The 26,268-nt window shown below is 32.9% G+C and overlaps 1 protein-coding gene across 2 annotated transcripts in view; it reads left to right on the forward strand.

The window, feature by feature from the left end:
- The first annotated feature begins 376 nt into the window (after positions 1–376).
- The window catches only part of LOC143256860 (uncharacterized), a 128,188-nt gene continuing 102,296 nt past the window's right edge, over positions 377–26,268 (forward strand). For both annotated transcript variants that reach the window (XM_076514653.1, XM_076514652.1), the window contains exon 1: positions 377–520. In XM_076514653.1, the coding sequence (XP_076370768.1) occupies positions 481–520 (40 nt within the window). In that variant the 5' untranslated portion in view covers positions 377–480. The remainder of the gene's footprint in view (positions 521–26,268) is intronic.

The following is a 26,268-nucleotide window of genomic DNA, read 5'->3' on the forward strand; positions in this document are numbered from 1 at the left end:
CAAGAGCTGGCGGTGGGTGGTGATAGCTCTCGAGTAGCTTTGCGCAAAATTCAAAACAAATCAAACTCTTTCATCTATCCCCTCAAGGTAAGTTATTTTATGACGAAACATATATTTTCTTCCTATATTTCAATTTTTCTAAAAAAAGAATTTGATGAGTTTTTTTACCTCCCTTTGCTATTATCTGTAAATACATTATTGCTTATGTAGTTACTGTATCATGTCATTGCAGTATAATGATAGCCTTATATTATAATACTGTACCTTCGAATTTTTGAGGCATTAATTTTTATCTATTTATTGCTTGCCTTCTCTTGAACTAACGTCAGCTATCATGTACCGGCGCATGCGCTAAGACAGTAACTAAGCGGGAGGCGGTACCTGTGAAAGAGTTGCAGCAGTGTGAGTTAAAACAACGTTGTGTAGTACTGGTTATTCATATTCTCGTTTAGAAGACCAGCTTTTCCAACATCCACATCAATGTCTCGCCGTAAACAGGCTAATCCCAAACCTACGAAACGTAAGTACTTACCAGTTTTTGTTTGTTTAGGGTTAGATGATATACGTTATCTGCTTTAATAGCTTTATTTAAGTATTCTATTTCATCTGTGGTTTCTGGGGATAAAATATGTTTTATTTTCTGTTGTTACAGTGCTAGTATTTTTCCGTGGCGAGCCCAAATATGTGTCGTAAAAGATATGAATTTCATTTTTAAACACATGTCTATAAAGTATCTTTATTTGTTATTTATGTATTGTTGGTGACTTTCGAGAATTATTTAACACTACGAATTTTTCGGAATTTTTCTTATTGATAATATCATAATATAGACTTTGCATGATGAAAGAGAAGGTTTACTGTGCAGCTAGAATTATATTTTCAATCCTAAGAACGTGTTTGTCTAGCAGTGAAATTTTGTAGTTTAACCGAGACCAATAAGGTGAGTTCATTTAACTTATTTATCATTTGTTTGTTTCCGAACAAACAAGTATGTTGTGTTCGCCGCGGTGATTAATAAATATTCAAAGTTAAGGCTGAGCCACTAAGAGTTTGTTTTTCTATTTCAATATTCTTGTGTGTTATATTTATTACAATCTCGGTTTATACATAAACAAGACATTCTGAACTCCAGATAAACCTGAAAAGTTTTATGGGCTTAATGTTTCGGCTACAAACCTTACCGAGGCCTGGCATGGCCAAGCGTGTTAAAGCGTGCGACTCGTAATCTGAGGGTCAAACATGCTCGCCCTTTCAGCCGTGGGGGTGTTATAATGTGACAGTCAATCCCACTATTTGTTGGTAAAAGACTAGCCCAAGAGTTGGCGGTGGCTGGTGATGACTAGCTGCCTTCCCTCTAGTCTTACACTACTAAATTAGGAACGGCTAACACAGATAGCCCTCGAGTAGCTTTGTGCGAAATTCAAAACCCAAAAAAAAAAACAAAGAAACCTTACTTCAGAGGTATAAGCTCGATAACAACCGTCCTAAAAATAAAGTAATACTTCAACGTAGGGAAACAACAAAACAGAATTTCTTGTGCATCGTACAACATACCCTTCAAAAAATGTAGTTGTGGAAAGATAAAAAGAAAGGTCTTAAAAGATACAGGAGGACGGTGTGTAAAATTAAAATTACATGCGCTAAAATTTACCGAATATAATCAATAACATAGTGTGAAATATGTCTGAATTACAGGTTGTTTTTCTTATCTAACACAATTCTAAACCCTATCATTTATGTACGTATTTATGTACGTGTATTTTTCTAATCCATGTCAGTCTCTTTCCCTTTTTTCCTTCTTTGATTTTGTTTCACACACACACACACATATATATTCAAATATTTTTTTTTATTTACGTAAAACTATTCTTCAATTTCTATGATTTAATAGTGTATAAATATTTAAAAAACCTTTTCTCAAATAATATTGTGTTCAATACAACACAAAAAAGCAGAAAACAATTACCTCAAATATCCAAGATTTCCGTTATTTTAATCATACTGTAAACAATAGAATAAGTACAGTTTTATTTATGTTGTAAATGCATTTTCAGTTTCTTTTTTTATGTCTTGCCATATCCTCTATTCTTATTCTTACTGTATGACAATTAAAGAAATGCAGGTTTATTTCTTATCTCTTTGCTTTCTTTTTGTTTCAAACAAAATATTTAAGTTTTAAAAACTGAAAAATGTTGATAAGCTACGAAGAGACTATTTCGGTCCTTCAACACTGATGAAGTTATTTATCTGTCTGATAGTAACGTTAATGTTTTCTCGATTTTCAGTGCTCTAGAGAGATTCTTAACACCAGGTAGTCTTTTTTTTCTGTCCAATGGATTTGTTGTGGTTGGTTATAACAACTGTCAATCAGTTACTAATGTTAAATAATGCTGTTTATGATAGATTTATTGTGACTGGTAATATGACCTGTAGTTTAGATATTTACATTGAATGGTATCTTTACACAATAGATTTGTTGTGGGTTTTTCCATATCACCAGTTGTTCAGTTACTGAAATAAAATTATATTTTTTTTATGATAGAGTTGTTATGATGCGTAACATAATCCGCGTTTAGTAACTGACAACGTATCGTTTTGGGTTTTGTGATGAATTTATTACGGTTAATATTATCACCCTGTCGTTCATCTATTGACATCAGTCTTTTTATGGTGAATGTATCGTGGCTGATAATATTATGTGGTTGAGATTGCACATTTAGCTTCTGTTTATAGTAATTAATTCAAGTACAGTTTAATGCATTTTTTCAAAAATCTATTTAATCAGTATAACTATGTATTTTCCTTGCTATTCATACAAATAATGCTTGACTTGCTTTATTATATCTTATTATGTATGGCTGACATAATATCGAATAGCTTGGTATAAAATAGTACTAAAGTAGCGTTGAGCCTGGCAAGACGAGGTGGTTAGGGCGCTCGAGTGATAAATTGAATGTTATAAATTCGAATCCTCATCGCCAAATATATTTTCCTATTTGGTTGTCGACTGAAGTACTCACTTGTGTGTGAAAAAAAAAAAAATTCATGGGTTTCACAAATGCTGACTGACTTCTACAGTGAGTGGTATTAAGGTATTAACTAAGAAAGGTGAGGTAAATAGTGATGTTGGAAATACACGCTTGGATATAGAGCCATATCTACTCATATTGTGTTGATGTTTTATATTCATTATTTTTTGTTTTACATTAACGAGTAAAACAAAACGAACCCTAAATAACATAAAAGATATTTAAGAATAAACAAATCTAAGAATCTAAGAATTTTTTATTCTTATTGTTAAACCTATAAAAAAAGTTTGTTTTGTTTTTGAATTTCGCACAAAGCAACTCGAGGGCTATCTGTGCTAGCCGTCCCTAATTTAACAGTGTAAGATTAGAGGGAAGGCAGATAGTCATCACCACCCACCGCCAACTCTTGGGCTACTCTTTTACCAACGAATAGTGGGATTGACCGTCACATTATACGCCTCCACGGCTGGGAGGGCGAACATGTTTAGCGCGACACGGGCGCGAACCCATAAAAAAAGCAAATGAACATTAGTGGCAGGGATTTAGTTTCTAAGAGAAAGAAATTTTCCCAAACTAGAATGTTTCGGTAGTTGGTTATACCCCCCTCGCCATGGTCGCAATTACTTATTTCTTAAAATGACATCTTAGAAATAATAATGCTTGTTATTTTGTAAAAAAAATACATCTTTGGATCTTTGGAGAAATATTACATATATTTATAAATAGAGTGAAAATGCCAGGATTTCCTGTTTTATAAACAAAACAAACTGTTTATGTTTCATAGATCGTGAAGTACTTCGGTCTTCATTACTGTGGTTGGGTTAATACAAAAATTCGGGTTCGCATCCCCGTCGCGCCAAACATGCTCGCCCTTTCAGCCGTGGGGGCGTTATAATGTGACGATCAATCCCACTATTCGTTGGTAAAAGAGTAGCCCAAAAGTTGGCGGTGGGTAGTGATACTAGCTGCCTTCCCTCTAGTCTTACACTGCTAAATTAGGGACGGCTAGCACAGATAGCCCTCAAGTAGCTTTGTGCGAATTTCAAAAACAAACAAACAATACAAATATTGCAAACTGCAAACAGTGCTTGGAAAGTTGCATGGTGTACCTACAATAAAACACCATAGATCAGTTTTAAAACCAGCAAAAAATAGAGAGGCCGACTTAATTAGATACTATAAATCTTCAATTAGATTACATTTGCTTACATTTCCAGAAGATATTCCAGTTTTCAACATCATTTTTCATAATACTCTCAACAACTGACATTCGTTCGTGAAAGCTATTATTAAAGGTGATAGATACATTAAAAGATAACAGGTTTTGTTCTTAAAAACCGTCATCAGCTAGCATGGTCGTATTCAAGCAAGTAAATCGACAACTGAGAATATCGTTTGTTACGTACAAACGCACGGGGTGAAGTAATTATAAGTTGGCGAAGTATTTTATAGACAACAGTATTGTTTTCTAAAGAACATTTCTCATGTAGCCTTAGAATCATCTATAGACTTTACCTCTATTACTTGCTAGATGATTCTTTTCGCTTATAGGTGAAATTTTAAATAAAGAATATGCCTCTAATGACCCACCATAAAACTACTAGATGTTTATATGTAAACACATGGGAGGAATTAGTTGTAGTATTTATAGTTTTAACTTTTTATATTTTCAAATTAACCTTTGGCCAAAGATTTACTCCATATCTATATTCGTGTGTGATATAAAGATAACATTAGTATATTACTCTTTCGTTTATATTACCTTATATCTGAACATAACTAGGACTGTAATAACTCTTAGAAAGTCACAGAGTACTGAAATACACTTGCTTGTCCTTTGCTTTAAATCCTGTTCAGATCCATACCCAAATTCCCCCTGTTTTCTTTTTGTTAATATCCTAATATCTTACTAACGCATAAAATCCTGAACTTATTGCTTATGTTTGAGATGACGAGAAACCCACTTGAAGTAAAAACGTATTTTAAAGAAGCTGGTATGAGTATTAAAACTTTAATTAGAATAAAGTACAGAACAACGATTCGGCCATCTTAGGTTGACCAGAAGATCTTTTGAAAATACATGATTGCTTATATGAATCAGATGTAATGATATTTGAAAAAACAACAAATGAATTTTATAGGTCACAATGTGTTTCATTCGTACAAACTTAGTTTTGTCAAGATTAATATTCATGGTTCGATACATTTAGTGGAAAATGGTATAATATTTGTTGTAATGTTGTTGTTCCTCTCTTTGTTAACCAATCAACATATTTTTTCATTTTGCTTTATACAGTTAGCTGTTCTGCTTAATTCACGACCATAAGCTACCATGCACGTTATGTTACACTTTTACCGACCCGGTATGGCCAAGTGGTTAAGTTACTTGACTCGTAATCCGAGGGTCGCAGGTTCGAGTCCCGTCACACCAAACATGCTTGCTCTTTCAGCCGTTGGGGCATTATAATGAAACGGACAATACCACTATTCGTTGGTAAAAAAGTAGCCCAAAAGTTGGCGGTGGGTGGTGATAATTAGCTGCCTTCCCTCTTGTATTACACTGCTAAGTTAGAGACGGCTAGCGCAGATAGCCCTCGTCTAGCTTTGCGAGAAATAAAAAAAACAGAAACATATACACTTTTTTCCTTTATTAATCGTGCATAATAGTATTTGTGAGTGCGTATATTCATGAATCTGAAGGAGATTGTCGGAATTAGTGTTGTCTGAAGATGAAAGTTACATCTATCCATAAAGCGTTTGATCGTTTTGCCAATCAAGTATTTCTGTGCGATAGAAGTTTATTTGAGCTTTTCTACTCTCAACGCCCGAGACTGACGTTTAATTGGTGAAATTTCGAAAACGTTTGTAATAATGCAAATTTGTATCTAGGGAGTTTAGATAACTCTTAAAGCTTCCGAATATAATTTTGACGTTTGCTGAATTTGATATATTCGATTTTCTTACCTTAGTTATATTCCTAAAATATTTTTCGTCAAGCGAGAACTATAAGGTAGGGAAAACCCGAAAGAATAAAAAACTGTTTTCATATAATTGCACTTTTTAAAGCGAAATTTAAAGTATTAAGTAACAGGTTGAAATATACACAAACTATTGTGATTATTAAAGACATTGATTGATATTTGCTGTTGTCTTTCAGAATCCCTCTGCGTATTGGAAGGATCTAAACATTTTGATAATAAAGTTAGAAAACTACCCCTCTACTGCAGATAATTATAAGAGAACTTTCACTGTATTTTAACATACGTTTCAATTATGCTGTTATTCAGAACTAGTATATATTTGATATTATGATTATAAAGACTATTTATTATCAAGATGACTTTTAAAAGCTAAACAGTTTTCGGGGATTTAACTTATTCTTGAGATTACATAATAGTTACATCACTATAAATTTATTATGGTTTTCTGTTAAATCTTGGTTGTTTTATTGTTATATATCGTTAAACTGAAATTTTGAAAATACCGGTTAATTCAAATATAATACACAGAAGTCGAATTTAAAGATAAATTATTTTAACTGTATTACTCATGCGTTATGAAAGTGTTTGCCATTTTTCATTGTTTCATGATTTATTTAAAGCTTTGTGAGCTAAATAGTATGCATCAAACACCATTTTTATATGACTTTACAAAACACTTATGACTTCGTTTGATTATATACAATGACTGTCTAATACGTCTTTAGTTGATTATATATTTATAGTTATTCATGTGTTAAATTTACTATAAGTAATAATTGATCTGTTTGTTTGTTTGTTTTGAATTTCGCGCAAAGCTATCGAGGGCTATCTTTGCTAGCTGTCCCAAATTTAGCAGTGTAAGACTAGAGGGAAGGCAGCTAGTCATCACCACCAATCGCCAACTCTTGGGCTACTCTTTTACCAACGAATAGTGGAATTGACTGTCACATTATAACGCCACCACGGCTGAAAGGGCGAGTATGTGTGGTGCGACCGGGATTTTAACTCGCGACCCTCACATTACGAGTCGAATGCCTTAACCTACTTGGCCATGCCGGGCCATAATAACTGATCTATATGATTTGACTGGACAGTATAATATGCTCTATTATCACATAACTTATTTGCCTCTACACTACAACATTGGTTATATGTATTAATCTCTTTTTGTGTGTGATACATAACGTATTTATAAATATTTGAGAAAAGCCTAGTGAAGTGTATTTTAATCTGTTTTTGGCTTTTAGTACAACCTTTCGTCAAAGATATATGTTATATTTAAAATATAAAAATAAAGACTGAATTTTTATATTTAATTTCGAATGTATATTTTTATGTAACCAGTTCTAATTAAATAATATTTAACTCTTTCATACAAGCTTTTGAATCACCTTCCTATTTTTGTTTAGAAGTTCTATAATTACTGACATGTAATCATGTGCAAAGCAATTATACACTTATTTATTGCAATTCCCTTTTAAATGCACCACAATAGTGTCAGACATTTATTTTTTAAAATTGTTCTGAATATTTTTCAGACTTGCAGTGACCGTTAAAATATTTTTGTTGTAAGCATCGAGCGAAAAACGGAATACAAAAACTTCCAAGTGCTTTGAAAGGTTAAAATGATACGAAATTTGATATGATTTTAACGATAAAGTGTTATTATAGTCAGTTACATTTATCACACCGTAGCGGTTGTTATTCTAACAACTGACTTATGTGGATAGGGTTTCAATCACGACTGTGTTTGCTGTATTCACCGAGCTCTAATACGTTGTCAAAAACTTTAAGAAACCGAATAAAGTCTGCAGTGTTCTAAAATACAATATAACATGATATATATAATAGTCTTAAATTTCTTTACGTGATAAAATTTCCTTTGAAACATTAAATAACATTTTTGATGTAGCCTAAAAATATGACATTTTCTATTTTTTGCGTCATATACAAATCTATATGTTCTCTGGTTAAACAATATCTGTATGTGTTTTTATATACAACTTTCTTATTGTTTCCTACAATCCAACTAAAAGTTAACCTTTGACATTTATTTATTTTGGACAATATGTATTTTAGAAAAGATATTTATTAGTTCTTGTCACAATTCCGAAGACAGTCCTCGTTCTGCGATAACCTTTTAGCACATTTCTTCTTAATCTGTAGTTCTACAAAAACGTATTTAATTATAGAATGAAACGTAAATCTAAACGTTTAAAACTTAAAAAAAAATATTGTATTGCCAACAAGTAAAAGGCCATTCAACTCGAAAGGTTAACGATAACTTCGTTCAAAAAACATTTCAAATTTCACGTCACCAAAAAAATAAGAGACGATCTATTCTGGCAAGCTTAAAGAGAAACGTCCTTTTTTCTTCAGACAAGATGAACCGCACGATCAGAGTTCGTATAAAAAAAACAGAAATTTCTTGACCCAAGGGTATTTTTAGATTGCAGAAATGTTAAAAAAGACATTTGTTTTTCATTGCCAAGTTTCTATTATATTGATCAAGAATCAGCTCTAATATCCATATTATTATTGATTTATTTTAGATAAGAAACTCATCCCAATTAACAGGAAAAAAAAAATCTAATTAAAAATACTAGGAGAGTTCTTATACCTTGCTCAAATTGACCTTGTAATATATTTTGGCGATAAGACAGAGACCATGTTAGTTTTTAGACTATTTGGAATATTTATATTTTTCTGGTTTGACTTAATAATGATTAATTAGAAAAACTAACCTTTACCCATAAGTGCGTATGTTGTTCTCATGCAGTAAAACAAAATAAAACAACTATAAATACGGGGTTCGACGTGTTTCTTTTTAAGAAATTTATGTGTGTTTGTAGATAGAGGAATTTAGTTTCTGAAAGTTGCTACAGATTTTTACTGATGTATTTTGTCTGAGCTGGCGTATTTCTTTTCCAGTTTAAGGGATGTCCTAGCCTTTTTGTTTTAGCGCAAAGTTATACAATGGTCTGTCTGCAGTCTACCCATAGTCGAACCTCAGATAGTCTGAAAATTGAAATAAAATTTTTTTTTTTTTTTTTTAGTTTAGCTAAATAACATAATATTTAACGAAAGGTATAAACTAAGCTACAAAAAACGCGTATTTTGTATGGTTGGAAATATGTGTATAGAGGAAATAATAAAACTACTACTAGAAAAAAGATAGAAACTCAAATGTCTTTTGCGCTGTTATGGTTTGTATAGGTGCAGTAAAGGTGCTAAGGTGCTAAATAACTAATAACTTATTTTATGATAACTGAAGAAACTGGTGTCATCGATACGATCAATACGATGTACTAATCGAAAGTGTAAGAGCAAACTAGAGATTACTTTGTAGTACGGCTCGGCATGGCCAGGTGGGTTAAGGCGTTTAACTCGTAATATGAGGGTCGCGGGTTCGCATCCCCTTCGCGCTCAACATGCTCGCCCTTTCAGCCGTGGGGGCGTTATAATTTTACGGTCAGTCCCATTATTCGTTGGTAAAAGAATAGTTTAAAAGTTGGCGGTGGGTGGTGATGACTAGCTGCCTTCCATCTACTTTTACACTACTAAATTAGTGACGGCTAGCGCAGAGAGCCCTCGAGTAGCTTTGCGCGAAATTCCAAAACAAAACAAACAAATTACTTAGTAACTGACATTTGTAAATATTTCGATACTTGAAATTAACCTGAAAGATATTTAAGACGCATGTAATATGCAGAATGTACCGTCGGGAGTTATAATGTTATTTATGAACTGTGATAGTGCTTTTCTCATTAATGGAATCGGATTACTCATTTTCTTCATTTTGGAAAAGTGTTTTTGTAGAACAATGAAAACGAAGGACCAAACGTGACATTTAATACCCCGAAGTATGTGACAACACCAAGTTCACTGTCAATGGTTATATATACATATATACCTCACTTGCTACTTTATAAAAGATAAGGTATCTGAGGCAATAAAACTTCATACGAGACACACGGGATTTACTCAGATTGAAATAAAATACTTGTTTACTATAACAAGATCTTGAACATTACATTGTTGTATTTTCACAGCGAATAAATAAATATTTTATATATTTTTGTACGTCAATGACTATTGTTGTATTTGCCGGTCATGACAAAACTAACCAAAATTTTCCTTTCTTATTGAGTCGAATAAGCTATAGTTTGTATTTAGTTTTCGGGAGTTGAGTTATGGCTGTTTATTTTGTTTCCTTGTGATTATACTGAAAAATTATAAACATCAGTGATAATAATCATTCTGATTGTCATTACTAGAATATAATCTTTGATAGATGTTCATACGTGTAATTCTTAAGCTGTAAATAACTAAATATATACTCTAATATGAAGTTATTTTCATACCCTTTCAAAAGATGTGTAACTTTTGGTAGGTGTCGTTTTGTCTTCCATTTGAACTTTTTATTTAATGAATGGAAATTACTAGTTGATCAGTCTCTTAAACGAATCAAGCAGTGTACTGTTGCTAGTGGTAGGACAAATAATATTTTAGGTTGTATCTGCAGAAATACCGAATACAAGAATGAAGAGGTTATAATTTCATTTTATAGATCACTGGTTAGGCCACATTTGGAATATTGTGTTCAGTCTTGGGTTCATTTTCTTAGGAAAGACATTGAATTGTTGAAAAGGGTTCTAGAAGGGCTACTAGAATGGTGCCTGGGATGGAGGGGTTGTCATACAAGTAGAGGCTGGGATCTCTCAAATTGAGTTATTCAAAAACGAAGAGTTAGATAGGATCTGATTGAAGTGTTTAAGATCGTAAATGGAATTGATAGTGTTGGTGCATCATTCCTTTTTACATTTAACAGTGAGAATAGTAGGGCTAGGGAACACAAATATAGATTTAGGCAAAGTAAAAGCTGTCTTCAGCTAAGACAGTTTTATTTTTCAAATAGAGTGGTTGGCCTATGGAATGAGTTGCCTTTGGATGTTGTGGAGGCAGTAAATTTGAGTGAGTTTAATAGAAAACTTGATAGATATATGAATGATAAGAGATGGCTTTAAATTATTATTTGTTTATTTAGTTAATAGTTTTGTTTGACTTAGAGGATCAGAGAGTCGAGATGGACAAACAGGTCCCTTGTTATCCCGAAACATTGTTATATATTAGAACACAGTGAGGTTATGAAACGTCTCTAACAGACGTTAACGATGACTTTATTCGAAGCTTCATTAATATATCAAAGTGAATAGAACAAGACAGGACTCCTCCAAGGTAACACAAAACTTTGTTGGCAGGTCTAACTGGAGCTAATGAGATGAAACAACTCTAGCAGAACCTATGGAGATACTTCTGAAGATTTCCCCCTTCCACTCCACTACTAATTAAATGCTGTCTCAGAAAGTTTATCGTCGGTCATGTCAGCGCTGAATGTTGATACGGATATAAAATTTATTTTATCTTTTGTTTTATGTTTTTATTGTAACTTTTTCTTTTACATACCATTATTATTATTTGTAAATGTATGCGATAAGGACTGTATTTAATTTTTTTAATAATTTATGTTTGGTTTAGTGGATGGAACAACCTTGTTTTCCCTAAACATTATGTTATTTTGTTGGACTTGAAACAAGTAAAGAAAGCTCGACAATGTTCTTTTCTTTCGTATCAACAAATTCAAGTTTTTTCTTTTATTTAACAATGCCTGAAAATATTTATCAAAAATCTCAGTACAGAAGGCAACTTGCGGTAAACTTTTTTGCAGCATTGAGTTGTATGTTTTTTAGATACCCTGGAATGTAATATTTTAATTTACACCCTATTGCTTGTTGTTATAGTTGTATTTTTTACATACACGCGAGTTTTCATGATGTTTTACAGTATTGCCTTTAGTTGTTAGTTAATACAAAGCTAAACAATGAGCTATTTGAGCTTTATTCAGCGCGGGGAATTCAACTCGGAAGTTTAAAGTTCTAAGTCCGTAAGTTTACTATCTGCCCGCAGGTGACGCCAATCTTGAATATTTGCTACGATTGAGATTACACGTAGACCTAACACAAGTGAATATGAGTGTTTTATAAGTAGTTTCTCTCTTGTTTTTTTATTATATATGTGAATGTACAGAAGCAGAAATCTTTTATCTCATTTTACTATCTTGTAGTTTAGTATTTTACTAATTAACAAATATAATTTGTCAATATAATCTGGAAGGGAAGAATATATGCGGAAATTTGTATTTAAATATTTAAAATTTATATTAAGATAACTCCTGAACATATCATTAACAACGAAGGTAACCCAAACAATGAATCAATGTAACGTTTCATAAATTTCCATATTCCAAGTAAGAACGTATATTAAGTCAGATACAGGGTTAATTTGGCGCTCTGACCCATGTAGATACCCTGTTTTAATATGAAGTTAGTGGCAATACAACTTCTGAAATTTCTGTTCAGTAAAGAATAATATGGTACAGCGGTAAGTCTACGGACTTACAACACTAAAATAAGGGGTTCGATTCCCTCGGTGGACTTAGCAGATAGCCCAATGTGACTTTGCTATAAGAAACACACACACACACAATGCCTGAGTTTCAACATATACTTAAAATAGCTCTCAAATACTTTCAAATCTAAATCACGCGAAAAAAAAAGTCAGTTTTGCGTTACTTAATCAATGCGTGAACAAAATTCATTTCTGTCTATCTTATAGGAAAACGAGAATTTTATTTTCTCAGGTTTTCTTCTTTATTTTTACTGGCGATATTCATCACGTCATAATATTTATGACCAGAGTTAGTACCAGAGTTAAGTACTATTTTAATCGATAACGCAATTCACTGTAGCATTTTATAATGTGAGTGTTTTCTGTTTAACATAAATCCACATTGAGTATACTGAATAATGTAGTTCACTGTAGTGTCCCATACCGTATGTATTCTTTGTTTAACATACATTCACATTGAAAGTAGTGATGTCTAACTCCAATATAATGTCCTATAGAGTATCGAACATTCAATCACTCTAAAAGGCCGTACTAAATCATCGCAACTACAATTTAAATAAAAAACAACTAAAGAAAACAAACTGATAGTTGTGTAATAAGCTTGTGCGTTGTCATAGATAAATATTATGACAGTGCAAATATATGCTTTCTTTCTTATAAATAAATTAACAAGTGTTATCAAACGCATCCTGGTTCAGTTCCAAGTGCACGTTTAATGAAAAGTTTTTGTTTTGTTTTTTTGATAAAATGAACAACATGAAAATCTCGAAGTTCTGATGTTTCAGTTCACCCTTAGCTTTTCGTGTAAATACTTAAATAGGATAACTGTGTTTAACGAATGTTCTAGAAAAGAGTTTCTTAGTTTGGTTATCTTGAAGCCTAATAATAGGACGTGGTGTAAGTGCGATTGTATTAAAGTAATATAGATATAAAATGAAGAGATTTGTTTGTTTTGAATTTCACGCAAAGCTACGCGAGGGCTATCTGGCTAGTCGTCCATAATTTCGCACAGCGCTAGCCGTCCCTAATTCAGCAGTGTAAGACTAGAGAGAAGACAGCTAGTCATCACCATCAACCGCTAACTCTTGAACTACTCTTTTACCAACGAATAGTGGAATTGACCGTCACATTATAACGCCCCACGGCTGAAAGGGCGACCATGTTTGGTAAGACCGGGACTCGAACCCGCGACCCTCAGATTACGAGTTGAACGCCTTAACCCACCTAGCCATGCCGGACCGGGAAGTTTATTGAGGAAGTTAACAAGGAGATCAATATTAACGTATGTTTAACTAATTAATTAACCTGTGTGTTGGTTAATACAGCAGATGAATGTGATGATAATGTATCTTTCTCTTCTAGAGAGCCACTCAACTTTGTCGGTGGCCTCTGGTTTATCTTCTCTTGTCCATGTATGAAAACACGATTTCTTGATTTTGCAACTATAATAACGTTGTGTTATTTCCTTGAATATTCCAGATGTAATTGTATCAGGCACCAACTTGAATGGACTTAGACTTTAAATTCTTTTACATGCGAAAACATGATAATGTTTTCAAAGTTTATATAATGGTGTAAGAAATATAGCAGTGCTTTGAACTTTGTAGGAGTATTTTTTTCGTTTTCTTAACTTTTAGATTCAATTATAATATAAGTACCCCAATGATCTCTGTAAACAGAAGGTCATCAAAATACAACAATAAACTTTCTAAACATCAAACTGAGGAAATATAAAACCGAACTTTTAAGATATATTTTGGTACGTTTACATTATATACCCGCAATGGTAAGTTTTAATTACATGTTGTTTTGAATTAAACACAAAGCTACACAATGGGCTATCTGTGCTCTGCCCACCACGGGTTTTGAAACCCGGATTCTAGCGGTGTAAGTCCGCAAACATACTGCTGTGTATTGGCGGGCATTTATTGTATGAATATAATGCTTATTAATATATTAATAATATTAAGCCTACGTGAGGGGTTAATGGTAAGATTAATGCAAATTATATTTATAAAGTACGTGACTCTTTATACGCATTTACTTTGATTTCTTATTTGACCAAAACATTAAATACACAAAGAAGGTTTGTTTCTAATTAAGTACAAAAATATACAATGGGCTATCTATGGTCTGCTAACCACGGGTATCGAAACCCGGATTCCAGCCCACTGGGGGGCCGCAAGGAAGGTAATATACATATACTCCAGGTTTGGCAATGGAAGCTATTACGAAACACAACTTAGCAAGAAAATATTATCGTCCTACTAATTAATAATAAAAAAACAAACAAACGTTTGTTTGGGGCAAATTGAAACGTCAAACTGTACTGTAAATTTCAGCCAACTAGTTACGGTAAGCCAGTTACCATCATCAGGTTTGTGTTACTCAATGTTCTCGGTTTGAAATTTCGAATAAAGATTTTATCTTTAAGAGTGCCTAAAAGAAACATGTCGTTTTTTTTAAAATATTTATGCTCTAGTTAATGTGTCTAAAAATTAATGATAAAACAAATTATTTTGCCACTTGTTGTTATTTTATCTGTTGTTTATCGACTGAGTCTGTCTTTTGCTGCCACCTCCCCAGTGGCACAGTGGTATGTCTGCGGACATATATTGTTAGAAACCGGATTTCGATACCCCTGACGGGCAAAACACAGGTAGACCTTTGTGTAGCTTCGTGAATAAAAAAAACAATCAGACTGTCTCTTGTTATGAGTTAAATGTGACATAGTTAACTATTATAAGATTTGTTATACGTCATTCAGTCCACTCTACCGAGGTTAACCACATCATACATTGTCACTGGGTTAAATACCGGTAATCAGTTTACTCTTACATGAGTGAAGAAAATCAGTCGCTAGGGGATTAAACGCACATATGCTAACAAAACAAAGTTTAATCACAACATTTCTTTCAGGCAGTGAGTTGTAAATTCTGCTTTAATCAGAATAGCAGATACCGTTATTCACATTTTTATGTTATGCTTTTCTTAAACCTTGTTTTACTGGAGTAAGACACTATTTTTAAATACCAACAAAATATTTGTAATGATACGTACTTTAGACTCCCCTTCTGGTTTGTAAACTGAAACTGAAATCGACAAATAAGTTTTTTTTTTAAGATCGTGTCTAAATTAAAATAAATGAAGATTGAACGCTACAATACTGAAAGTTTATAACACCAGTTTCTTGGCGACTTCTCTCGACAGCAACTGGAAATCTAACAAAATTCCTGAATAAGAACAAAGATGATTCTAACCAATACGAATTATTGTCGATAATTAATTCTACTTGGAACTATATTCAAATTCAAGCTCACCAATTCTCTCTGGAATACCACCTTCCTCAACTTTTCTTATCCATAAAAGGAAGCCACGTTTCCAGCATCGTTAAAAAGCAATTATATAGCTATCAAATGTAATGGTTATATTCATAGATAAGTATACCTGCACTAATCTTGACCATGGACGACCGCATAAGGACAGGGTACATACTAGTCGACATTTAGATATATCCTGTTCTTATATAATGAATAACTAAAAACGGAATCACTATGGAAATTATGAAAATTTAAATAATAGTCATTTTTTTTAAGTTTTAAGGGTTACCTTTATAGTATTCGAATATTATTTACTTCTGTGTCAATTTTTGACATATTTTAACCAATAATTAGAAATCCCGGAAAAAAATGGGATGGAAATCTAGCGTGCGTACGATTTAATAAATCGCTTATTACTTTGTTTGTCCTATATATTCATTTTTCTTACTCATTATTTAACTAGTTTTACTCGTACCCATTCGATAACTCACGTGTTATATACTTGTCACTTGAATTTCGACGATTTTGTTTATTTACAATTAAGCACAAAGTTGCATAATGAGCTATCTGTGCTCTGCCCGCCACAGGTGTTGAAACCCACTTTCTAATGGTAAGAGTTCACAGACATACCGCTGTGCCACCAGGGTGGCAGATCTTGATAAATCTCACGCTACTAAGAAACTAATATACTTGAGTGATACCAGAAACTACTTCACTTCCGTAGCAAAAACATCTAACACATTTTTTCCTAAGTCATAACTACAGAGCACAGATAGCTCATTATATATCTTTGTGCTTAACTCCAAACAGAACACAAATGAAGTATTTTGTGCAATATTACTGGTCACTTTTATTACTATTCATTTCTAATTGCACCATATTATATTATTAAATAACATCGAGAATATTGGTTGTAGTTAAGTACAAATATTTTTAACACGAAAAAAGTGACACAACATGGCCAGGTGATTAGGGCGCTGAACTCGTAATATGAGAGTGGCGGGTTCGAATACCCCTTTCAACAAACATGCTCTCCCTTTCAGCCTTTGGAGCGTTATTAAGTGCGGTCAATCCTGCTATTCGTTGGTAAAAGAGTAGGTCAAGATTCTGCGGTGGGTGATGATGTCTAGTTGCCTTCCCTTCTAGCCTTACGCTGCGAAATTAGGGACAGCTAACGCAAATAGCCCTCATGTAGATTTATGAGAAATTCAAAACAAACACGGCTCGGCATGGCAAGGTGATCAAGGCACTCGACTCGTAATCTGAGGGTCGCGGGTTCGAATCCTCGTCACACTAAACATGCTCGCCCTTTCAGCCGTGAGGGCGTTATGCGACGGTCAATCTCACTATTTGTTAGTAAAAGAATAGCCCAAGAGTTGGCGGTGAGTGGTAATGACTAGCAACCTTCCCTCTAGTCTTTCACTGCTAAATTAGAGACAAAAAAAAGGTAAAAGAGTTCAATGAAAAACATTAGAAGTTGATTGACTGCCCTCTATTAAAATAAGTGCCGGTGGTGAATATGCAAATATGCATGTTAAAAATACTATGTATTGAAATATTTTAGCTGATGCTAAATTCATAACACACTATTAATACCTATAACTTATCATTGTTTGTCGCATACTAGTGAATATAAACAACATATAGAAATTGTTAGAGACCTACATCGTTTTTGTAAAGTGGTGAATACAAATGATTGTAAAAACAGATAAGAGACTGTGTAAGAAATCTGTAGAAAAACAAACATGAACACAGTCTTTGTTGGTTGTAAAACATAACACTTAATAAATAGCATTATTAGCACTTTAACTTCACATATAAAAACTTAAAGCACTACTACCTACGTTTTGTCGAGATTGAATAGCTTTAAAGAACAAACACTATTACCAAAGTGAGTATTTCAAGACGTGGGCGTTTATTTTGTGGTCGTCCTGGATAAGGTGAATACCCGATTTTGGTATACAATGTCATGTGATCTTTCAGAACATCAGGTCATTATGTGACGAGAAATAGAGTTCAAACTATCTGACCTACTTCCATTAATTTTATCTTCTATCTTCCTTGTAATCAAGTAATGTCCTTATCTTACAACATTTACAATTTTCTTATATTATCTTAAAACTCTGGGAATAATTGATATACAATAATTACTATAGTGTGTCCCCCGCTGGTACATCGGTAAGTCTATAGATTTACAATGCTAAAATCAGGGGTTCGGTTCCCCTCGGTGGACTCAGTAGCTTGCACGATGTGGATTTGCTATAAGAAAATACACATACACACAATACTATAGAGTGAAATAACTACACGCAAAGCAATGTATGTTTTTAAGTACTATTTTTGTGTGTAAAACTGAGAGCTACGTTGTCTGTGTATATTTCATGTAATAAAATGTGGTTCTTTGCAGATAAAACGCGGAAGTAACTATTTATTTTGGTGTGAATTTCGCGCAAAGTTACACAAGGGCTATCTGCGCTAGCCGATCCTAATTTAGCAGTGTAAGACTAGAGAGAAGGCAGCTAGTCATCACTACTCACCGCCAACTCTTGGGCAAATCTGTTACCAACGAATAATGGGATTGACAGTCACATTATAATGCCTCCATGGCTGAAAGGGTGACATGTTTGGTGTGACGAGGGTTTAAACCTGCAACCCTCGGGTTCCTTAACCACCTGGCCATGCCGGGTCTCGCGCAAAGCTACACTAACTGCGCTAGCCGTCTCTAGATTTGCAGTGAAAACCTAGAGGGAAAGTAATTAATCATCACTATCCACCGCCAGCCCTTGAACAACCTTTTCACCAATAAATAGTGAAATTGATCGTCACATTTAAACACCCTCACGGTGGAAAGAGACAGCAAATTTAGTGAAACGGGGAGTCGAATTCGCGACCAAAAATTGCGGGTCGAGTGATCTAACCACTTGGCAATGCCAAGCCAGGAAGTAACGAACTCGAGCTGATAATAAGTAACAACAGACTTTGCATAGTATCGAATCGAGTGTGTTACATCAATAGACAATATATCACAATTAGAAGTAAATAGTTGTACTATTCTAGTGGTGTGTATTCCAATTATTATCTACTGAAAAATACAATATATTTAAAGCAAAATAATGCGTTAATTATAAAGTTATGTTGATACATTTTGCATGAATTTATCACACTTATAATGTTAAAACAAATCCAGTTCAGTTTCAATTTATTGTAGCGGAGACTAGCTTGATAGAATTGTAAGTTTTGTATTGCTCCATTGTAATGCTTTTCATGTGAGATGTAATAAACGTATTCCTACACTAAGACATAACTCAATCTAATAGTTTAATCTTGCACATACGTTTTCTGTGTATAGTCTTGTTTCTACTTCCTGTGTTAGCTATAAGCTTGAAAACTTATAAAGCTAAAATTTAGGGTTCAATTCCTGTGATGAACTAAGCGAAGCTAGTTTGTTTTGCGGGTTTATGCTTAACAACAAACAGATTGAGCCATCTCCCTTTTTTAAAATAAAATTCTTTTCATCACACAATCTATCGGCACATACACTGTCCTATCACGTTTCTTTTTATGTAGTTTTTTATGTCACTCAATTTATACAAAGCAGGCGGACTCACCACTAACAGAAACACTCCATACCGTTCCCTTTATGTGCGTTATAAGGCTAGTGTTTCTAACATGATTTAACCATCAAAAATAGACACGAACATCCGCCATGGTAATTTATGTTATTTTTATCCACTCTTAGATAAGAAAAGAAATTTACAATATTTCGTTTCAGGTTTCAAGGAAAACGTTGTTTGTTATTATAATCACCATGTTCATAAAAAAAAAAAAAAAAGTATCGTTGTTGCTTCTAATTCGTCAAACACCCATTCGACATTCGTTGGCAAAGTGCATACTATTGTGTAACGAAATAATATTTTTCTATGCGTTTTGAGAAGCCTAGAATAACTTTAATTGCTTTTGGAATGACAGAGAATAAAGGTACCTGTATATGGAAAAAAATTGCGTCAAGCCATTTCATAGGTTGATTCAAACGGCAATTTCCACGTGGACATATTATATATTTTATTACCTAATATAAACTATATTTTAATTTGATAATTCATCTCAGCCGAACGCTGCTTTATAAAGAATGAGTATAAGAACATATTTTTATATGTAAAATCTCAAAAACATTAGTTTTTACTGCACAATCTTTTTCCTCAAAATTATATCATTGTTGATTTTTTATTCCTCTTCTTTACAAGGAAAATTATTTCACAAGGAAAGAACAAACAGTACGTATTCTAATGTTACACTAGTAATCAGTGTCTATATTAAAATTTATTGCTACTTCAAACATAAAACATGTAACGCCCCTCAGTCAACGGAATTTCTCACAACTCTAGAAAACTTGTTTTGATACCCGTGGTAGATAGAGCACAGATATGCCATTGTAAAGTTTCGTGCTTAACAACAAACAAATAATTTCTGACCAAAATTATGAAATAAAATTTCATTTGCACATATTGACGTACTTCTAAACAGATAATACATGTTTACTATTTACGCTACACACAATAGGCCATTAACGTTTTTAATTATTAAGAAACTACGTGATGACTCTATGCTGTACATTACATTTTAGAAAACAACAGGATTTCGCAAAGGCAAATGTAGATCCTACGACGTTAACCTATGTGTCAATCAAAATATAAAATATATCTGTATACATTTGAAACCTTCAATTACTTCAAATAGTTTCAATCAATTATAAACTCTTTGAAGTTGCTATTAGTTAAATAGCACAGAAAAAAGTACAAATTACAAATATAACATTGGTGAAATATCTTAAAGCTTCACACTGAAATGTTGGATTAAATATTGTAACAGATTTGCTGTTCTATATTTTAATATTGTTTATTTCAAATTAATATACATTTAGAAATGCGTGTAACTTATGCTGTTAAATGTGTATTGCAAAATTCTCACCTATTCATTGAATTTGTAGAAGATTCTCAAGCACAAGAATCAACAATGTGTGTATGTAAAATACTAGTAATTTCCAATGTTGTTGCCAACTGAACTTTCGAGAATCTTGCCTTAAAATTTATAAAATTGAAGCGTCAAGAAACAGTATGTATTGTTGGTTTGCTACAGTTAGTATACTCTAAACCTCAGAAGCTATAATTGTGATAAACACTTATCAGTCGGGAAACTAGATTTTGACCAGGAACATTTATAGATTTTAAACACTATATGTTTTTTAATTTCAAAGAATTAACATCAAACATAAGTATTTCTACGAGGACATTATATATTTTTGTCGGTGAAAAGTCAGCTTCTAAACGGCGTGAGGCCAGCAAAATAGAGCTGATGCCAGTAAACGTTAAGTAAAGTGTACTGGTATCAGCTCGAAATTAATTCGCTCATTATGAAATGTCGATAAAATACTCAGCTTCACACCAGATAGAAGACTCAGTATTGTTTGCAGCTTTGTGAAACTTTTGTACATAAATTATTTGTATTAACCATTATTATAAATTGTACAATTGTTTATATTCTGAGATATATATATATATCTGTTGAGAAAGAAATTTGTGTGTATCAGTATTGTTGCCAAATATCATAAATTTTATGTCTCGACATTTAATTGACATCAAAATTTAAATTGTAATTTAATTGGGTTTCAGATTATTTGAAATCGTAATACGTAACATAATAAATCGGAGACCCGTCTATGATAATTTATAATAGATAATAATTTATATTGAATTAACAAGCTAAGAGGTGCGCTATCTAGCTTGCGTTTATGCTGTTTGCATGTGAGCTAATGAAGTGTATGTATTATAAAAGTTCAAGGGATTTTTGTTTATTATGCAATGATAAAACACGTATTTATGTTTATAACAAACTCAACAAACGCGATTAGTATTCACAAGCCATAGATGGATTGTTTTCAGAATGTTTAAAAATAGCCGATATATTCTATAGTGCTTCTTCGTGATTTTTAGGATTTAATTGATTACTTATCTTATTAATTAATTATAATTATGCGTATAATGTGTAATAACGGATATACAAGTTATTTAATGTAATAGAGAAATATACGCATGAATATTCTTAACATGTATGTGCTTGAAACAAATATTAAAAGTTATGCTAATTATTAGTATTGGTTATTATGGCATACTAGCAGTTCTGTGAAACAGCTAATGTTTCCATTCTGAACACTTACAACCACCGACTAATAAAGTCTTTTTTTTTCTTACTTTCAGTTTTGGAAAGATTTGTTTAGGACGATACAATGTTTCGCAGGGAACATGGCTCGTTCATTACAGAAGCGGCTAATCAGTCGAATTTTTGTTTTTGATTTTCGCGCAAAGTTACACGAGGGCTATCTGCGCTAGTTGTCCTTAACTTAGCAGTGTAAAAGTAGAGGGAAGGCAGATAGTCATCACCACTCACCGCCAACTCTTGGGCTACTCTTTTACCAAAGAATAATGGGATTGACCATCACATTAGAATGCATCCACAGCTGAAAGGGCGAGTATGGTTGGTGTGACAAGGATTTGAACCCGCCACCTTCGGATTACGAGTTAAGTGCTTTAACCACCTGGTCATGCCGCACCTCCATCGAAAATAAACTTAAGACTATTTGGTTCTCCATTACGCATGTAATGAGTGAATTCTTTAGTGACATTTTACAGATTTACTTAATAATAATACACGATTCAGGCTGTTTGCGGGCAGTCTAAAAAATGGTTTGGTTCACCATAAAAACTCATTTTGACCACAAATTCAATTATAAAATCATTAAAATGTCTCTAGGAGTCCTAAATAACCTCTATTGTCATTGGGAATTTTTAGTATTTATATTTTAATGTGTGTAAAATATTTCATTTTATTACTATTCTCTTTTCAACAAATAATAATATACATATATATAATTTTATAACTGAAATAAAACTATCAGTTCTTTATTTTAAAAAAGACCCACATTTAATTTGTATTTGTACCAACGTCACTAAGACTGTGTGTTGCTGTTCTTAATTTTTAAATACTGCCTAGTCAGCAGCACAATCTACGTTAATGTATTGACTGTCACTTCTATAACGTATCTGCACTTTAAAGCTTTGAGAATATTTTGTGCTTAGAAATTAGATGAACCCGTTTGCCAGCTTTAAAATCCATAGTTTTATTTGTAGACCACCTAGCGCCCTCTAACTCTGTGTAAAGTATATTTACACTTTCTAGAAAAATACTTTTTCTAGCTAAAATGGCTTAAAACTTAGCAATTTTTCCAGTTCACAAGACTTGACATTATAAACACGAGTGAAGTGAACAAACAATTAGAGAATTTAGTTTGTCGATTTCCACACAAAGTTTCTCGAGAGTTATGTGTGTTACTCATCTCAACTTTAAAAAGGGTAAAATAGAGGGAAGGCACCTAATTAACACCTCCTACGACCAACCTTTGGACTAACGCCTTGAAAAATAAACAGGAAAAGGAATTATATAAAAATAAATATCCCACATATTGTGCTAAATATATTGAGGCACTGGCCTTAAAAAAACAAGAACTTTTAACGATGGATTTGCGCTTGTCTCATATTCTGATAATCATTTATATAAATTCAACTTTTTGCCCCACATAAACATGTTTGATAAATATTTATTGATATAATAGGTCAAAGTAAATTCGGCCAAATGGTCCAATGCGTTTAAACGTACACGTACATGTATTATTATTATTTAATTAGGGTCTAATGACACAATAAAGTTGGGTTTTTTAACACAAAGCTACATTTGAACTTTTTGCGCACTGTCTACCATGAGGAGTCGAGCCTCATATTTTAGCGTTGTAAACTCGTAATGAGGACTTTCTAACAGAGCAAGTCCTGCGATTATAACAGAAAACTAATACACATGTACATACACAATATATTACAGTTTTGTTAGTCTGATGTTAAAAACGCGCATTTCGTACAATGCACCATCTATCTAGTCCTAAAATTAAGATAAATATTATTTTTTGCTAGCTTACGAATAGAATTATCAAAGAAACTGGAAATTAAGCTTGATATTACATGCACTATATAATAGCCTGTTCTCTATAATGTTTTCATTTATTGTGATTATAATAAATTAAACAACACTTTGGTTTTAACATTAAGTTTATTTGTTAATCACTTTTCCAAAAGATAAATTGAACTATAAAATTAGCTAATCAACTGACAAAAGTCCTTTACAATTTTTTTAAATTGAAGACATTGCTCATCATTGAGTTAATATTCATCTGTGATTACATTTACTATTTCCACACATACGGGTATTGTCCTTTTTATACGTCATGAACCTAAAGGCTTTATAAAGGCACAGTTAATGCACTTGTAAGTTAAGTTAAAATTATATATAATATTTTAAATTTAGTCTTTGCAGTAAAATTCTTGAAACGAACCTTCACCTAGTTACGTTGTAAACTGTGTTACATACAAATAGCGAAACATTTCAAAAAGAGTAGTTGTTTTTTCTTAGCGCAACGCTACACAGTTGGTTATTTGCACTTTGGCCACCATTGAAAATCATGTTCCGTATTTTACTGTTGTAACTCCATAGACTTAACGCTGACCCACCGAGGATGGTTTATACTCCTTTCAAAGGCCCCTAGATAGGTTTGGGTTATTTGTATGAAAGAGAGGAACAGCACGGCCATTATATGAAACACACTACCCTCTATTTCTCCAAAATATTCGGTGATCCATTTACTATATACTTACCATATATTCATTTAAATATATTATAAGAAAGAGAGAGAAGAAAAAAAAAAGAATACATTGAGATGGTCCTAATGGTTAGCATGCTCGGATTGTGAACCAGTGGATGCATGGTTCGCACACTGTTATCCGAAAAAAACGTGATTCATACTTTACGGCTGTGGTTACTACAATATTAATTGTCAAGTCTGACTATTCGGTGATACAGGTAGAAAACTCTTTGTGTAGCCTTATGGGAACAGTTTAAAAGAAACAAACCAAAAACTACCTCTGTTAAGAAAGTATAGCATAATGTCGTAAAAAACGTGTTGGTGTTCAACATGTGTTTGCTCAGACTTTAAAATATGACTCATCATTGCATTTAGCAAACATTATTGATATATTTTAAACAAAAAATAATCTGATTTCATAAATAGATATAATAATCTCTTATAACAAGGTTATTAGTGAAATAAATTTATATTATATCTTTTGTTTTATAAGTATAAATTTAAGCTTGATTTTTCAGATTTATTTAAAAATAAAAGTTTTTCTTATCCCCATGTATCAAATATGAACATACGTTTGGAATACATAAGCGCTATTAACAAGTTACCGTCGTCTTTAACGCACTGCACTTGTTTGTGAGAATCGTAGTATTTGTGCAGGCGCGTGTCCTCTGCATATCAAATACCAGCCGGAGCATATTGGTACACCAAGATATGTGGCTTAGGTGCAACTACAGTTTATGTGGTACATATTAGTGTTGCTAGTGTTAATACAAGATGTTCATTATGGTTCTGGTGATGGCTATTCCCATTTAAAGATAAAATGAAGTGTGTGCTTATAGTATTTTCTACTATATCGGTACCTAATAGTTAGTTCGAGACTGCTTTCGTGAGAGGTAGACACTTTTTCTTGACTTTTCTTGCAATAGAATGACTAGTATCCAAGGTCATATGTCTTGCTGGAAACTGATTAGGTGCCACTAAGGTTTCTGTAGTTTCCTTTACCTCAGATGGCAGGCGGAGAATTCACTGAAGTTCTTTGGATTATTACAAAGACATTTTCATGGGTTTCATTTAATTTCAGCAAACTTACTAGTCACATAGTAACTCTACGAGTATGGAAGGCTTAAAAAAAAAAAAAAAAACTCGTGTAAATTTGCCCTGAAGTAAACTGGTAAGTAGTGCGAAACAAAATTCATTAACTTGATAAAATTTCTGAAGGAAACGAGAGCATGGAAATCAAACGGCACGTGTCACCAAGAACAAACTTTTCATCACGTTCTAACAAAGCTAACGTCAAATTTGCTTTAGTCCTTTCATAATAACTTCACTCTTACGTTGTTTTAGGTTTTTTTTTTGCTTCGCTAATCATACATTTTCCTCCTTTTAAACTATAATAATCTAATACAATATGAATCAGCATTAAGTGTTGTGATCCATTGAACAAAGTGCTATCTTAGATCTCCTAACTTTCCAACTGTTATTGAACCATCACTTTTGAACATGCGCAATATAGTCATTCTACATTTCGGGTTTAGACATCGACAAAGCTAAGAGTTAATTTCAGAAACTTGATTATCTAGTCCTCACAGGAATGTTGTTCTTGATAGTTTTTAATGAATGAATCATCTAAATAGGCCAGTTTTTGCTTTCAAACATTAGTGTAATACTAGAAATTGCTGTAAGTTAAATAATAACTTACATTTCGTACTATTACCTAAAAACATTTC

Source organism: Tachypleus tridentatus, chromosome 7, assembly GCF_004210375.1.
Source record: "Tachypleus tridentatus isolate NWPU-2018 chromosome 7, ASM421037v1, whole genome shotgun sequence".
NCBI classification, from domain to species: domain Eukaryota; kingdom Metazoa; phylum Arthropoda; class Merostomata; order Xiphosura; family Limulidae; genus Tachypleus; species Tachypleus tridentatus.